Raw genomic sequence first — 17,756 nt, 5'->3', positions numbered from 1 at the left:
GGACCATGAGGAGGACCAGGAGGACCAGGAGGAGAAGGAGGAGAAGGCACCAGACTGAGGAGGAGGAGGAGGACCATGAGGAGGAGGAGAGGAGGAGGAGGAGAGAGGAGAGGAGGAGGAGAAGGAGGAGAAGGAGGAGAAGGCACCAGACTGAGGAGGAGGAGGAGGACCATGAGGAGGAGGAGGAGGAGGAGAGGAGGAGGAGGAGAGAGAAGAGAGGAGCAGACTGAGGGGAGGAGGAGGAGAGAGGAGGAGGAGGAGGAGGAGGAGAGAGGAGCAGACTGAGGGGAGGAGGAGAGAGGAGGAGGAGGAGAGAGGAGCAGACTGAGGGGAGGAGGACCACCAGGAGTGCCGGACCTCGGCCCGCCGGGATCTGCTGCTGAAAGGCGTTCCAGAGTCGCTGCCTGAACCCACGGATGTGTTCCGGCTGCCGTTGGTGTTCCTGTTGTTTGCCAACATGTGTGCGCTCAGCGAAGGCCTGTGTTGGGTTCATTAGCGGCGGTCGGGGTAATAAAAACAACTACAGTTAAAGAAAACATCTGCTGAATGAGATAATTAGCACTTCAGATTAAAAACGAATTTGGGCAGACGGGACTTAAAGGAAGTGGGAACCAGACTGGGCTGGTGCTACCGAATCATGAAACGGACGCTAATGGAGAAGAGGAAACAGAAAGAAGTTCAGATCACTGGGGCGGAATTTATGAGAGGAAGACAGACCAGAACTATGGTGTGAAGACACCTTCCTCTATTAGTGAAGTGCAAAAACACGCCATTATACGCCTGGTCTGAATAATCAATTGGCAATACTTGGAATATAGACCATAGGCATTTCCAGGTATTGCCCAAGGTAGGAAGAGAAGATAGGGATATGTAAGGGCCTCCACACACACACACACACACACACACACACACACACACACACACACACACACACACACACACACACACACACACACACACACCACCCACCAGCACCAACAACCAATATGGAACCCTATTATGTTGATTAATTCTGCGGGAGCATCAATAAGCTGAACTTCAGGAGTGATGGAGCAGTGAGCGAGTGTCTGATCCGACGCGCTGTGATCACGCAGTGAAGGCTCTGCAGTCGTTCACGTTCACGGTGCCCCGTAGAGGAGCCGATGGAGACGGAGACGAAGGCAGAGTAATTACGGTGAGTGTTTAATTAGCTCTGCCTTGTGTACCGAGGAGCTATAGCTGACCTTTGATGTGTGCAAACCCAGCCACGCAGCCGTTTTTATTGTAAGGAGGAAAGCTTGCTGCTGTATACTTTTCAGATTAATTGGGGGTACTTTGTGAATTTCAATTAAAGTAAAAAAATAAAAATTTTACTCTGGATCCAATCAAATTAACATGTGTTTTCCATTCTTACAAAACAGTGAAATAGCACCACATGAGATTTATTTCACACATTAGTAGAAACTGTACCACACACACATTCTGCATGGCGAGGCTGGGTTAGGGTTCTCGTTTCACGGCAGCGCTGACTCCGTCGCAGGAGGATCGTCATCCAGGCTTCAGGCCGGAAGAGATCTGGGGGAAAACCTTTCAGCAAAGGTACCTTTCTATGTTTATCAGGTGCAACAGATGCTACATGAGAAGAATACGGCGACAGCTGCTTCAATCAATGGGAGCTGTAATTTATTGAACTGCCTGCAGCTTCCAACGTGTTTACAGGAAAGGTGAGCACAAATTCTTGTCGTGATATTTGCTTCAATAAAATATTTCCCTACATGAATATGTATTTTCTAAGCTAGTAGCACCGTGTAATGGTCCAATCAACGAAGGGGTAATATTAGATATTAGGCCATTTTCATTTGATCAGTCTAGGTGTGCCATTCTGATTTGATCACGTTCTAAAGGTCTTGTTGACCAATCAGGTGCTGTGTCGGGTAATTCCCATGAGATAATTACAAATTCTGCCTAATCTATGACTAACCTTTTCCTTTCATGATCTAAACTAACGATTGTCCGCTCGCCTCTCTCTGCTTGTAGCGCTGTTTTCTCTCACATTCAGCGCCAACTTTCCGTCTCTTATTCCTCCTCAGGTATAAATGACAAAACCCCTAATTTATTTCCAACAAATAACCATTTATTCATCACACATTTACTGAAAATTACGGTTTATTGAAAGGGCACAGAAAGGTCAGATAACACAGATAAATGTAGCTAGGAATAACTACTCAGTGCATGGCACGTTCTCATGGAAACGACTCAGTGTGAGTCTCGGCCCCTAGCCCCCGTGTGTTAAAGGCATAGAGAGCTCTGAAATATTAAATGTTCAACAGTTGGCCAGCCAACTTGAGGCTATATATTTCAAAAATGTGGAGTAAATTAACCTTGCTACAATGAATGACAAATGATAGTCAAAGTTAAGTATTAATACTTTTTTTGTATTTTTTGTATTTTTTTGTAAAATTGTGTTCTTACCACAATATACAGTGTCAGACCTCACCAGTGCAAAGGGATTTTACTAGAAAGTTCACACATTAAGAAAGCAGTGTCCTCGCTCAAAACAAAACACAACTAAAATCTATTTAGTAAACAACAGATGAACAATCATGAACGTTACCAGTGCCATTACTACCTCAAAAGAACTCTAGAATGCATGCCGTTTACTATGGGGTTTCCAAACAGGTGGTCAAAACAAAGGGCTTGATCAAATCATGGACAGTTTTAGTGTCCCTGCGGTCGCAAACAAGGTATGTATATGCAGGTTTGTGTGCACTCATGTCATGTTTCTCCATGTCTGTGTGTGCGTTGTGTGTGCGTGCTTAAGCGTGTGCTCTTTAAACATCTTCCAGATAATGCTAGGGTTCGGATTTCCATGGACAAGCTGTCCACTCAGTGGTCTGTGGTTGTGGTGGGGGGGGATTCATGTTGCTGTGTCTTTTTTGGTGCCGTCCTCATCTACCTCCTTCCTGTCGTCTGGGAGAGCCGTGGTTATGTGTCCAATCTGCGTCGGGCTCCTCTGCTGTGAGAACAGAAGGAGAAGGACTCGCTGTGAGCGAGATGGCAACACAAGTATAACACAATTATAGTTTTACACTCAGGAAGCATTCTGTGATCCATCAGCTGGGGAAAAAGGAATTGCACCTTAATGATCAGACATGTTGGTTCAGCCAAGCTAAATTCTATTTTATTTTATTTTATTTTTGGTCATTATTCACACCTTTTTCTAATGTGAACTCCCCCAAAATTGTTCCCTATGTAAATTGGTTCCACAATGTCATTTTCCATAGCAAACCTTTTAGTATCTCCAGGGAGTCATTTGGCATCGTGTCTCCAGCTTCAGTGAGCGCTGATGCTCGTAGCTGGTAAGTAATGTTTATATCTCTCTCCCTTTGATTTTTTTATAAACTTTTTGTTTGTTGTCCTTAAACAATTATAGTAATTCACACTGCTTTGTGACGTGCTTTTGGGCATGCGGGAGAAATTCCCGGCGTGCAGGCAACTTAATGACTGAATGACTTCAGTCATTACAATTTTGTAAAAACTGACTTTTAATTGTGTTCAATGTTTGGTGAACTGGCTTAAGCTACCGGCAGTCTACCACCTGGTTTCCCGGACGCTTGAGATTTAGCATGGGAAAAATTTAGCTGCATGTCTGTGTTGACATTTTGAATGCAGCTCTAAGATTTAATATGTGTAGTCAAATATTTGTTTCCTTTATTTTGTACAGTGGAGAGAGATTCTGTGGATTGTGTGTGACGCCAATGTTTTTTGTCTCCTCTTAAAAAAGGTATGCTTGTTGCCATGTGTTTTTGACATTGCTTATTGTATAAAACGCAAAATGAGTTGAGGAAAAAGACAATTGATGCACTGTGTAAAAAAACTTTTTTGATTCTATTTTTATATATCTTGGTTTATATATCTTGTATACTGTCTTTTTATTTAATTAATTTCTTTGAGACCGTTTTATGCTTTGCTACATTTTTATAATTTATCTTCCGCATGTTTTCATTATTAGTTAAAGAATATATTAAGCTAGATTCAGTGAGCACTGACGCTCAGAGCTGAGTGGAGAGAGATTCTGTGGATGTTTTCGGACGCCCGTGTTCTTTGTCTCTTAAAAAGGAGTAAACCCGCCTAACTCGACTCCTGTGTGTGCCTCACTCAATGTAAAAGACACCACGCAGAAACCCCTCAGTTACATTGGCATGATTGACTGCTGTAGGATTTCTTTTTGTATAATAATATTGATTAATTACACTATGAAATACTATTATGAGAAGACTTTGTTTGACTTTCAATTGGTAGCAGTACTTTGTACAACTAAACGCAGTTTCTCTATTTTTACACGTAACATTACCACACAAGATATTTGTACAAATAGCAAAGTACGATACAATTAGATTCTCCATCTGTGTAAATACTTGGTTGATCCTGGTCTGGTGTCACTAACAACAGATCCCAAATGTACATCAGAAGAAAGCCAGCACCTGCAGTGCGTTGGTATTGGGTGACCTCTGGGGCCTAGCGTCTCCATCTGACGGAAAACCACCGTCTCCCACATGGAGGAGGCAGAAGGAACGGAGCAGGTCGCCTGGCCTACAGCGTCTCCATCTGACGGAGAACCACCATCTCCCACATGGAGGAGGCAGAAGGAATGGAGCAGGTCGCCTGGCCTACAGCGTCTCCATCTGACGGAGAACCACCATCTCCCACATGGAGGAGGCAGAAGGAACGGAGCAGGTCGCCTGGCCTACAGCGTCTCCATCTGACGGAGAACCACCATCTCCCACATGGAGGAGGCAGAAGGAACGGAGCAGGTCGCCTGGCCTACAGCGTCTCCATCTGACGGAGAACCACCATCTCCCACATGGAGGAGGCAGAAGGAACGGAGCAGGTCGCCTGGCCTACAGCGTCTCCATCTGACGGAGAACCACCATCTCCCACATGGAGGAGGCAGAAGGAACGGAGCAGGTCGCCTGGCCTACAGCGTCTCCATCTGACAGAGAACCACCATCTCCCACATGGAGGAGGCAGAAGGAACGGAGCAGGTCGCCTGGCCTACAGCGTCTCCATCTGACGGAGAACCACCATCTCCCACATGGAGGAGGCAGAAGGAACGGAGCAGGTCGCCTGGCCTACAGCGTCTCCATCTGACGGAGAACCACCGTCTCCCACATGGAGGAGGCAGAAGGAACGGAGCAGGTCGCCTGGCCTACAGCGCGCCTGCCGCCACTCGAAACCAACACTTGTTCCGCTTGCTTTGACACAAATCATGTGTCTGCGTGTGTACAACACTTAATAAATCCAAGCGACCAATCCAAGAATAATTGTTTAGCGTCCATCGGTCTTATGAGCGGAGGAGGTCTGAGAGACCGGGTCATGTGGATCCGCTTTAGCTCCAGGCCCGTCTACGCTGACCAGCTACGGGGACCGGCCCACGGGGCTGGGTTAAGGCTTTCTTAAGGACACACAAGTATTTCTTAGTTATGAATTGAAATTAGTTCAGAAAAAAAGAGCAGATGGGCTAGCCCTAACCCTGGTAGAAGATAAGTCAGTGGGCCACAACGTTATGATAAAAACAGTATTTACTCGATGAAGCACATCTCACTTGTGCAGTCCTATGCCACTAGCCTCCAACTGCCTGCGACCCATTGTGTCTGCAGCCCGGGTGGAAAGTATCTCATCAACATTAACAGCACCTTCCCATGCAGGCAGGTCGCTGCCGCCCCACCGTTTATTAGGGGTGAAACACACGCTGCCTTCTGCTTCTGCACTTACCTCGTGGTTACGCAGAACGCAACTCTGAAATCCAAACGTTTTTCAGTTGTATTGTTCGTTCATGGAATCCTGCGCATCAACAAGACTTCTCCATCGTTTTGGAATGCGGTCATATTTTTTCATCTAACCACAACGACAATATAATTCCCATCAGCACCAAAGGCAGTTATTTGGACCGAAAAAAATAGATTAAAAGGGTTTTGGTGGCGGTTGCTCACACAACATGACAATAACACCCACTCTAAAAGTTCTGCAAATGTAATTTATTATTTTTACCCTCCATGTCGTAATCACACTAACGATATGGCTACGTATCATCAGTGCCTGGTTTGTCGCCCCCTAGTGGAAGCAAGAGGGCGAGTGGATCTTGACCTAAATGGTGCAATGAAATATGGAGTCCACCTCGGGCCAAAGCTTTCCCTCCCCCCTGTTGAGGAGGAAGATAAAGAGAGTTCACAGGCATGTGGGGCTGCAGATAATACCCCTGCTGTGTTGTTCGTTGGCCGGGGGAGGGGGGGGGGGGGGGTGTATGGTATTGAGGACATTAGCACACTAGCATGTCATACAATGTTGTGTCCCATGGTGAGGGCGTCTCTGATGGATTAAAAGTCACGGCGAGTTCAGTTTGCGGAGTGCTCCTCAATGCGCACACACACATCTGCTGTTAGGTGTGTGTGCTGCACATTACTCACTGTGGGCTCAATGCGGCTTTCCTAAGAGGTCCCTTCTGTTTGAGGGCAAAGTCCCTCGAAGGCTTGTTCCCTTTAATAAGAAAGAAGCCAGGTCGGAGTAGGTTGGTTATGATTGGGTTTCCTTTAGGAGGTTCTCACTACCTGATGGTCAGACTCATAGATTGTGGAGGTTAACTCATTTTAAAAAAGCCACACTTTGGCCTTTACTCTTCATTTCTATTCAGCCGCTTGAGGAGAGACGGTCCTCCTGGTTAATTGGCTCCATTAGCAAGGAGATGATTCTTTAGCTAAACCATTAAGCCAGTACAGCCTCAAAGGTCACAGCTTATGGGAAGTAGAACATCAGCAATGCTAAATACAATTAAATGAGCACAAGCGTGCACTTTAAAGAAGGTAACCTTTGGATGTACCATTGAGTGATTTAACTGACGCCACTATCCAAAGCAACTCCTACATCCGAGCTAGTGAATGAATTCCCGATTCTCCAGAGATAAGGAGGGGTGAAGCATCGTGGTCCTGGGACCACCGGTACGCCGCGGAGACGGACCACTGGAGGATGAACTCAGAAACCTCTCGCTTAGTCCATCCCGCCCCGATGGGTCATGGAGAAGAACTGGGAGTAGCGGGCCGAGCCACTTTGTGCGAGGTGCAGGGGTGGCCGAGGGCATTAGGGGAGACACTATCAACAACCTGAGATGTAACGGAGGATGCAGGCATCCACGTCCGTACGCACCATTCTCCACGGAGGAAACTAACAGAACCATAAACCTCACTTTAGTCAAACAACTCTGGGTGTAATGACAAAGGTGGGACTCTGTCTTGCTAACATGAACCATTTTGTGTTTTGCAATTACCACAGCTTGTATAGCTGAGTGCCATCGCTCGCGGCTGACTTTAATGATAAAAGTGTCAATTGATACCTCAGCATCATCATTGTTGTTGGATTGTCCTTGATTAGCTAATAAAATAAACACACAATAGGCCTACTTATGTTTCGATTTGTGAAATATAAACCATCAAAAGCTACAATGGAGATTGCTAAACAGATCATAAAAGACGACATTTAACCAAGACGTTTATGATTATCTTGCTCAGTGTTGATCCTATAGTCGTCTTTTCGGATGCAACTTGTGTGGTCTAGCAGAGCAGGGGACCCTGCCCAGGTAGGGAGAACCTCCTACAGAAACCCCAATCATAACCAACCTACTCCGACCTGGCTCCTCTCTTATCAGAGAGCGACGTGTGTATTAATAGCGGGCGGGTGGCGGCCCGGGAGGCGGGCCACAGAGCCCCACTTCAGCCCCGTGGCGTAACGATGACAGAGTACTGACAACACTGGTACAGCTCAGCCTACAGGGACCCATGCAAATCAATGCGGATATTACTGTGTTCTAGGGCATCCACTGTCCTACATGGTAAATACATCATGGAGGATGGATTTCAACAGGATGTGTGCTCCATGTGTTGAAAGGAAATGCACAGAATAATTAAGAATGTGTGCGTATAAGTGGCGGTTTCTAAAAAAACTTTATTTCCTTCTTTCTACGCACTCATATTTCAAAGGTTGCTTTATTGAATGCAATACCCCAGTATATACTCAGTGGATGCTCAGTACCCCAGTATTGCTAAACCCTGATATATGGTTTGTGTTTGTTTTCCTGCCTATGCATCTGCTGCCTTGCTTATTTCCAACACTAAGTAATGAGTGCTAACAGAAAGTGATTGCGTCAGCCCTTCCCCCGGCCGACCTAAAGCCTGAAACCTCCGCATGTGAGCGAGCAAACGTGTAAAGCGGCACCACGATGTTCTCATGCACCTTCCTAGAGCTTCAGTCTCCAGAGGCGCCCCTGGACCATGGATAATATATCTGTCAGCACATCATCCACACATCTTTAATTTGCTCTTGATTAAGCCGCCAACAGAAGCATCCTTTGTCTGGATTAAATGAAGCCTAATTTACCTGATGACTCTCAGGCAGCGTCCTGCTCTCCAGGATCGCCTCCTTGGTTTGATTTGGGAAACCGTCGCGGCCCGTCTACAGGGGCAGAAGAGGAGGTTCAGTGTTACACTCTGTACACGCGTCACGGATTAAATATCCTGGAAGGTGAGCGTTTTGGTTTTCGGAATGTGGCCTCAAGTGGTCTCTTGATGCCGTTTCCGTTTCCTGGTGCAAAATGCCAACATAGAAAAATGATTTGGAAAGTCCATTTATTTTACCCTCTGCATCAGACATGCAGGCAGGTTTCCCTTTGGATGCTTATGTGCATCTAATAGAACGGCACACTCTCAGCGCCAATGTCATAGCACATATCACACATACTTCCTGATAACGGCACGAGGGAATACCAACCCGATGGCTTGTGCCTCAAATGTGAAAAATGTGGTGTATTTGGGATCAGGATCAGGATTATTGACTCAAGCATCCATATTGACAATGACATTTCATTTTCACCAAAGTACATCATGGTGCAATTAAAAGACTAACAGGCGAACATTAAAAGCCCACAGTCCCAATAAAGTCCACCAGTAAACAAAACACTCCATTAGAGCATTAGCTCGAAAAGCTGCTGTTGTGCCTCCATCCTGTGTTGAAGTGCTTGTGGGGGGGAGGATTCGCTGGATCTTCTGAACGCGGAGAGGCGGCAGCGATGGTAATCGGTGAGAGGCTGGTATCTATTAACAGCTCCTCACCCTGTACGCAACGGGACATTTGTGGTTCGACGGGACTGATAGAGCTTGCTTTCCTGGAATAGTAGAGTTAGGAGGGGGAAGCCGAGCGAGGAAGACCTGGTGTTACCCTAGGAAGGAGGAAGGCCTGGTGTTACCCTAGGAAGGAGGAAGGTCTGGTGTTACCCTAGGAAGGAGGAAGGCCTGGTGTTACCCTAGGAGGGAGGAAGGCCTGGTGTTACCCTAGGAAGGAGGAAGGTCTGGTGTTACCCTAGGAAGGAGGAAGGCCTGGTGTTACCCTAGGAGGAAGGCCTGGTGTTACCCTAGGAGGAATGCCTGGTGTTACCCTAGGAGGGAGGAAGGCCTGGTGTTACCCTAGGAGGGAGGCCTGGTGTTACCCTAGGAGGGAGGAAGGCCTGGTGTTACCCTAGGAAGGAGGAAGGTCTGGTGTTACCCTAGGAAGGAGGAAGGCCTGGTGTTACCCTAGGAGGAAGGCCTGGTGTTACCCTAGGAGGAAGGCCTGGTGTTACCCTAGGAAGGAGGAAGGCCTGGTGTTACCCTAGGAGGAAGGCCTGGTGTTACCCTAGGAAGGAGGAAGGCCTGGTGTTACCCTAGGAGGAAGGCCTGGTGTTACCCTAGGAAGGAGGGAGGCCTGGTGTTACCCTAGGAGGGAGGAAGGCCTGGTGTTACCCTAGGAAGGAGGAAGGCCTGGTGTTACCCTAGGAGGAAGGCCTGGTGTTACCCTAGGAGGGAGGAAGGCCTGGTGTTACCCTAGGAAGGAGGGAGGCCTGGTGTTACCCTAGGAGGAAGGCCTGGTGTTACCCTAGGAGGGAGGAAGGCCTGGTGTTACCCTAGGAAGGAGGAAGGCCTGGTGTTACCCTAGGAGGGAGGAAGGCCTGGTGTTACCCTAGGAGGAAGGCCTGGTGTTACCCTAGGAGGGAGGAAGGCCTGGTGTTACCCTAGGAGGGAGGAAGGCCTGGTGTTACCCTAGGAAGGAGGAAGGCCTGGTGTTACCCTAGGAGGAAGGCCTGGTGTTACCCTAGGAGGAAGGCCTGGTGTTACCCTAGGAGGGAGGAAGGCCTGGTGTTACCCTAGGAGGGAGGAAGGCCTGGTGTTACCCTAGGAGGGAGGAAGGCCTGGTGTTACCCTAGGAGGGAGGAAGGCCTGGTGTTACCCTAGGAGGAAGGTCTGGTGTTACCCTAGGAAGGAGGAAGGCCTGGTGTTACCCTAGGAGGAAGGCCTGGTGTTACCCTAGGAAGGAGGGAGGAAGACCTGGTGTTACCCTAGGAGGGAGGAAGGCCTGGTGTTACCCTAGGAAGGAGGGAGGAAGACCTGGTGTTACCCTAGGAGGGAGGAAGGCCTGGTGTTACCCTAGGAGGGAGGAAGGCCTGGTGTTACCCTAGGAGGGAGGAAGGCCTGGTGTTACCCTAGGAAGGAGGAAGGTCTGGTGTTACCCTAGGAGGAGGAAGGCCTGGTGTTACCCTAGGAAGGAGGAAGGTCTGGTGTTACCCTAGGAAGGAGGAAGGCCTGGTGTTACCCTAGGAGGAAGGCCTGGTGTTACCCTAGGAGGAAGGCCTGGTGTTACCCTAGGAAGGAGGAAGGTCTGGTGTTACCCTAGGAAGGAGGAAGGCCTGGTGTTACCCTAGGAGGAAGGCCTGGTGTTACCCTAGGAGGGAGGAAGGCCTGGTGTTACCCTAGGAAGGAGGAAGGCCTGGTGTTACCCTAGGAGGGAGGAAGGCCTGGTGTTACCCTAGGAGGAAGGCCTGGTGTTACCCTAGGAGGGAGGAAGGCCTGGTGTTACCCTAGGAGGAGGAAGGCCTTTTCCAGCCTCTGCTCCCAGCTGGTAGGCACGCCGCCATTCTGCTTCTGGGTTCCATTTTTATTTGCTGAAGATCCGCGGTCCTCGCTCGAAGAGAACAGCACACAACAAATAAACGCCTTCCAATTACAACCGGGGAGAGTCAAATATTTGTTTCTGAACTCGGAGCGTGTTGATACGCCTAGGACTTAATGCGTTCTCCAGGTTTCCTGCCACTGGTCCCGTGTACGTTCCAGGGCCCATGCCGGTCCCCGACGGGTGTTAGCAGGGCTCCGCCGCTAACCGCTCCGCCGCTAACCGCTCCGCCGCTCGGCGCAGGGCTACCCCCGGACCAGCGCTCGGCAGGACGCCGCCTTTTGACGCCAACACAAATCTGATTATAATTACCCAGGACCAACCATCCATATGTTGATTAGCATATCTAGACTCGCTCTCTAGACACCCAACAAGTGTTCTACTAGCCTAACTTTACCTTGACATTGGCCTCTCTGGTAAATAACAGCATTGCCATGGCCTAATAAATAAGTTCTGTTCCTCTGGGAGCTCTAGAAACGGGCCAGTGCACACGCGACAGGGCCCCCAGAGACCGTATTCATTCATCATTGTTATTGGCCTTATCTCACCCAGGATGAGGCATTAATATGCATATTCTCCCTGCTTGGGGCAAGCTGCAGCACTGTACAGCAGTGTGTTTAGAAGCCCTTTAAAGTCTGTGAACAATCTGTTCATTTCTTAATTTGTGATATAATTTGTTATAGTTATATTCTGTAGCTTTGAGCCATCCTATTGTGAAATCACATGATGGCTCTGGTTTTTTCCAGAATATATTAAAAACTGATATTTGACCAAAGAAATTTGGGCCGTCGATAACAGCAAAGTCGTCTCAAATTACAGATTATTATCTTTCATTTTTAAATTTATATTGAGAAAATGATTCTGGCTCTTAGGATTTATCTCTCTCTACTTCCTCTGAGCCAGCAGGAAGAAAAGGGGAGATGTGGTCATGAGGAAAGTACAATATCTGCGTCTCCTGCCTCCAATGTGTCCCTTCTTATCTCAATCAAAAAGCCTCTCCCTCTCCGAGAAGGATTTTCCCTTTTTACCAGCTTGCCAGAAAGATGTCATCAATTATAGTACACCAGCGAACATTGTTTTTGGCAAGATTTCATTACGGAACAACCTCTTTGACGGCTCTTCCGCAAAGAGTAATTTCCTCCGGAGATGGCATGCGCCTCCACACATCCCATCTTCTGAGCTTCACCGACGGACCCAGGACGGGTTATTGATAAACAAGTTGGAGGAAACCCATTCAGTCTTTCTGTCTTCAGTTTGCATCCCTCCCATCCGCTTAAAATCATTAAACCCTCTTGGAGCCATGCAACCAATCACGCGTTTGGCAAGCTCAGCATCCCTGGTCTAAGGTAGAATGCGGTTCTACGCTGAATGGAAACGCAATTCAATGGCTGCTTCTGAATAGGATAATCTGTTGAGTTGGGCACGATGATGGCCGTTTGTTTCAGCCACTATTCATGAGTCCCAGAGCAACAGAACTGCTCACCATGCTCCAGTGGGATTGGGAAATAGGGTTTGTGTGTCTGGTGTGTCTACACACAGACTCCTTCTCCCTCTTCAATGACACTGCTGCTTTGAGGGAAGTGCGTGGGTGATTCTACACGATGTGAGCGAGCCGCAGCCAGCTCTCCATCTCTACACTGCACTAGGAGGTCCACATGTGTTTTATAACCGTTGTTCAGATTACAAAACCCAAATTATCACCGAAGCCATGGAAACAGCTAAATGTTTGCGTTCTGAAACTGAACGGAGGAAACCAGCAGTAGAAACGGGCTGTTTGGAGCCCGAAGAGAAATCCAACGAACAGATGAAGCTGATTGGCTCTGGACCCGGTCATTACAGTTTAATTACTCCGAGGGCTCACCTTCTCCATCTGGCAGGCCGGGAGGCTGCCGTTCTCTCTCCTCGTTACGCCCGTGTCCCCGGGCGCCTGGCTGGGCTTCACCAGCCTCCGCACTTTGGAGATATCCTGAAACACGTCGAGAAACAAAGACAACAAACAGTTACTCTTTGAGGTTAAGCGGCATGATGTCGTCTTTGCTGCTTAATTATACTTTCATCTGGGATTTGGTTATCAAAGAAATCAAAAACACAAAATGTAATTATGTCGAATTATAATTTACATTGTGGCAGAATAATATCTGAATACATTACAAATTATTTTTAAAAAGAGATAACATCTTGTTTTCGATGTGATCAAGGGGAAAGAGCATTGATTGATGACACTGGGACTTTTAACACGACAGAGAGAGGTCGGCTCATGACCTCAAACATATCAAATGTGAAGCGTAGCGTTAGCAGACAGTGCACCCCTGGTAAAGAGTTAGCAGACAGTGGAGCCCTGGTAAAGAGTTAGCAGACAGTGGAGCCCTGGTAAAGAGTTAGCAGACAGTGGAGCCCTGGTAAAGAGTTAGCAGACAGTGGACCCCTGGTAAAGAGTTAGCAGACAGTGGACCCCTGGTAAAGAGTTAGCAGACAGTGGAGCCCTGGTAAAGAGTTAGCAGACAGTGGAGCCCTGGTAAAGAGTTAGCAGACAGTGGAGCCCTGGTAAAGAGTTAGCAGACAGTGGAGCCCTGGTAAAGAGTTAGCAGACAGTGGAGCCCTGGTAAAGAGTTAGCAGACAGTGGAGCCCTGGTAAAGAGTTAGCAGACAGTGAAGTGGGTCTCTTCCCCCCCCCAGCTTCCGTTTCTGCCGTTTGTGTTCGACTGATCAATGCACAGCCCATATGAGTGGGTCCTCGTGGGCTGAACACCCGTCACTTCAACTGGTGTTTGTTTGGCCTTGAGACTGGAATCCTGATGGCTGATGGCCAACGTACTGAATTATACAATAACAACATATTGTGTTACTACAAATAGGCCAGTGGGTTAAACAATCCTATCCTTCCGAAATTAAATATCAATATAGTTATTGGGGGAATCCAGTGCTACGGTATTACCAAGCAGATCATTACGTTTCTACAAAGGATGTTCTTTTACACCTCGCCCACCTTTCATACCAACAACAGCACATCCCACAGACCCTGCAAGTTTCCACCCCCTGTGAATCGTCTTTGAGTGGTGTGGGTAAACAAGGCTGATTGGCCGTGTCATTTGAACACGAGGTTTGCGCTGATGTCTCTCAGTGTTTGCAGCTTCCTCTCCCTTCTCCTCCACATCAGAGGATCCGCGGCAGAAGAGTCGACTTGGCTTTTCTCTCAAAGCAACTCTGCCATTGCAGCCCCTTCTTTCTGAATCCTTTTATTCCACACACAATCCTTAACTGGGTCAAAAATGGCCTCCTGAGAACTTAAGTGATATAGTGGCAACATGAGGCGAGAGCGCCTCAAACCGTCACTGTCAACACCGCTCTCGTTTTGTCAGCTGACGACATATCTTCCAGAATATTCACTGAACTAGGAAGCACTTGAGAAAGTGGCCATTTTGGGGCTTCAGAGGATCATCCATTATTACTTAGCTTTAAAAGCTCCCGCCCTGAATAAACAGAATCCGACTCCGGAGTTTAAAACCAAGCGATGCACCTCGAGAGGCTGAGGTTTAGAACGGCTAGGGGAGGTTCTTCAGCACCTCGCAAAGCAGAGTATATAACAGTTTAATAAATCGGTTGGTTAAACGACATAGCAGCAGAAATCAACATGAAACAGTTACTACTATAGTCTACGAAGTACGTTTTTAAAAAAAATGCAAATTTTAAATGCTTCTTCCACCAAAAATATAGCTCCTCATGCAGCAAAACAAACCAGAGATGCTTTTAAGGTGCAGTTTGTAGGATTATCGACGTCTAGAGATGAGGTTGCGGTTGCGTCCAACTGAACACACCCACCACCTAACCCCTCCCTCTCCAACAACAGAGATGCTACGGTGGCCTGTATGGTGCACGGTACTTCCACACATATATTGTCCTGTGCAAAAGCATCGAGTAGCCAAGTGTCAAGTGATGAGGACCCTCGATAGAGACTGACTAGACGCGATGGAGTCTGTAACACAAGGGGTCATGGCTTACAAGTTAGATTGCGAATTTGATTAGTTATTTGAAGCATTATTGTTGGGGTATTTTAAAACTACCTTCGAGCCATCAGAATCAAGATCAGAAATCCAGGACTGGAACCATCCGTTTTATAACCATGCAAACAATGACCCGCCGGTCAGAAAGTTAGCTGGTTAACTTGTAACACTAACAACGAGGGAGGCTCCCACCAGTCCTATGTTCACACGATGATCAAAGCAAAGATTATTAAAATCGATCTTGAAGTTCCACAACATACAGCATCAGCTCCTGGCCCATGAACACCCCCACAACCCCCCTGATACCCTAACCCCCCCCCCCCCACAACACCCAGTCCGTGGCTGAGATGTCTGCAACGCTTATATTTCCTGAGACAAGGAGACCATCAGGAGAGGGCGGCGGGGAGGGCGAGCACACGGTATCTCCGCAGGCTTCGAGAGCCATCATCTCTCGTTACGGAGATGGAAAACGGCGCTTTATCAGACCAGGAGGACGGCCTCTCGCCAAGGCCGTTAAACATGAAGCAGCCTCTGCAGCCGTCCTGCTGATCTCTGCAGCTCGCTCTAATGAATCTCTCGACAGCACGTTGGTGTGCGTGAGTGTGTGAGTGTATAAGGTAAGGCTTTGGTAAATGCTCTGCTTATCTGTAGTGTTGTATTTACCAGAGCTTAAAGGCCATTACAGTAACTCACACTTCAGACATTAGGCTGAAAGAGGGCGGCGGTATGCTCTGGAAAAAATAGATCTACCCTTATCCACTTTGGGATTCCCAAAAAACAACACAAATCAAACTATGGGAAAAGATTTGAGTTTGATGGTACAACTTGTATTATTATTATTATCCAGAGAAAGCAAACCCACTTTCCGCTGGGTCCCACTTTAGAATAATCATCTTGGGAGAAATACTTAAGAGTTGAAGGTTTCTCTGCTCATCCAGCAGTGTGCTTTTATGATTGACTATCAACTAAATAATTGCCTTTTGATTACCACCAGAAAAAAACACACGTGATAAGTCATGCACTCAGCTACTTTTCAGAAGTATTAAACTCTTGATAGATGGATGAATACGCAGCAGAAGCAAGGATAACCGATTTAATTATGTTCTGAAGCAAGCTGAGCACACTCCTGCTGTTTGGCAGAATAATAAAGCACAGCGTACTTCTTCAAAGAGCTGAGGGCATGACATTTGCTTTCCTGCGAGTCCAAACTCTACAATGAGCCTTATTCTGCCCGCACCGTCCGGGTCGTCTTTGTACTCGTTAATATCGCTGGATTATTATTTTTTGGCAGTGATTTAAATGAATTGCTCCCCCTTCCCTGCACCCCCCCACAACCCTCACCCCCCGACAACAACACCTTCACCCCCCCTCCGATCCCACGCATCGCAGCAAGGGCTGGGAGTCACCTTACTACAGCAGGCTCCCCTGAATAAATCACAAGGGACCAGTCTCCAGCATCAGGGCAATTACGCCGAGCGCGTCCTCTACATGTGGCCAGAAGGCGGCTGACTCCAGAACAGCCAGCCATGTCTCTGTAACGCCGTCATCAATAGAGGGCGGCTGACTCGAGGTCTGCATGTCTCTGTAACGTTTGTCAGCGTACATCATGAGCGTTGGCAGACAATAACTTAATTAGCGCGCTATCGATGCCGCAGTGTGTAATTGTGGTGGGAAGCGATCCTAACTGGCTGCTTGTGTCGGTTTGGCTCAGGCTGACGATGAGAGAGAGAGATCGTCTGGAATGAACTCGTCTCCTTCTGCGTTTTTCTCCCCCCTGGAATGTAGGCTGAGAGGCGTCAGTACTGAGGCTGAGATGCGTCAGTATGGAGGCTGAGAGGCGTAACGGTTCAGGGCTTAGTGGAGGCTGCATTGTGAGGCTGCTTTGTGAGGCTACATTGCGGCTGTGGGGCGACACTGATTGGTGACAGCGGTACGACGAAACGATGATGATCAGACAGAGATGTAAAGAGGAGAAGAAACCTCTTGCTGGCCCCCACGGGCGGGGGGAGGGGGGGGGGGGTGATAGTTGCACTGATGAGAGAAAAGCCTCTTAAAGAGAATTTCTCACCAGGATCAGGAGTAGATGGGAGTAGAGAGGATTCAGAGAAACAAGAGGTGACCAGAGCTCTGAGGGACAGCGGATTTCACGACGTTCCACTGAGGGCTGTTAACAGTGATCTGTAGTGAAGTAAATGGTCTTTGAAATAAATGACCGAAATAAACTTTTTTGCGGGAAACCTAAATCCAATGTGAAAGGGTTTTGCATAAAACCTGTTCCTTAGAATAAAGCATCCTTTGACTGCTCTAGGGAAGGCATTTGGGTGCTTCCCTAGAGCATTTGGGTGCTGTAGATGTTTGCTGTAGGTGTGAGGAACACCTTATTAAGAGCAGCTGATGGCCCCAGTGTTTCCACCAGGCTGAGAGCTTCAGACTCCATTGCCAAGGAGACGGACGGCGCTAAAAGACCGCCGCTTGGTCCAGGACATGTCCATGTTTCCGGCGAGTTCTTTGACTGTCTTTGCCCCATTGTTATATCTAGTCATTGTTTCCATGGCGATGTCTCTCTGAAGGATGATATCCAGGACATCTGGTTGACAAATAGTCACTTAAATTGAAGTTAATGACGCCGAGTGCTTCATTGATATTGCAGAAAGGGTATTATGGGAGCTCTGATGTGCAGCGAGGTGAACTCTCTGGCATGGTATCAGCCTCCATTACACCGTGCTGGGACTTACAATTCATAACGAA

The 17,756-nt window shown here is 47.8% G+C and overlaps 1 protein-coding gene across 2 annotated transcripts in view; it reads right to left on the bottom strand.

Moving 5' to 3' along the window:
• Positions 1-2,091: 2,091 nt before the first annotated feature.
• The window catches only part of luzp2 (leucine zipper protein 2), a 111,163-nt gene continuing 95,498 nt past the window's right edge, over positions 2,092-17,756 (bottom strand). Inside the window, exons 10-12 of one of the 2 annotated variants that reach the window (XM_030377869.1) lie at positions 12,869-12,973; positions 8,407-8,481; positions 2,092-2,995 (exon numbers count right to left, since the gene is read on the bottom strand). In XM_030377869.1, coding sequence (XP_030233729.1) covers positions 2,897-2,995; positions 8,407-8,481; positions 12,869-12,973 — 279 coding nt within the window. In that variant the 3' untranslated portion in view covers positions 2,092-2,896. The remainder of the gene's footprint in view (positions 2,996-8,406; positions 8,482-12,868; positions 12,974-17,756) is intronic. The other variant, XM_030377870.1, reaches the window with a different exon arrangement.

This window comes from Gadus morhua, chromosome 14 (genome assembly GCF_902167405.1).
Source record: "Gadus morhua chromosome 14, gadMor3.0, whole genome shotgun sequence".
NCBI classification, from domain to species: domain Eukaryota; kingdom Metazoa; phylum Chordata; class Actinopteri; order Gadiformes; family Gadidae; genus Gadus; species Gadus morhua.
This window is presented reverse-complemented; position numbering and strand designations above follow the sequence as displayed.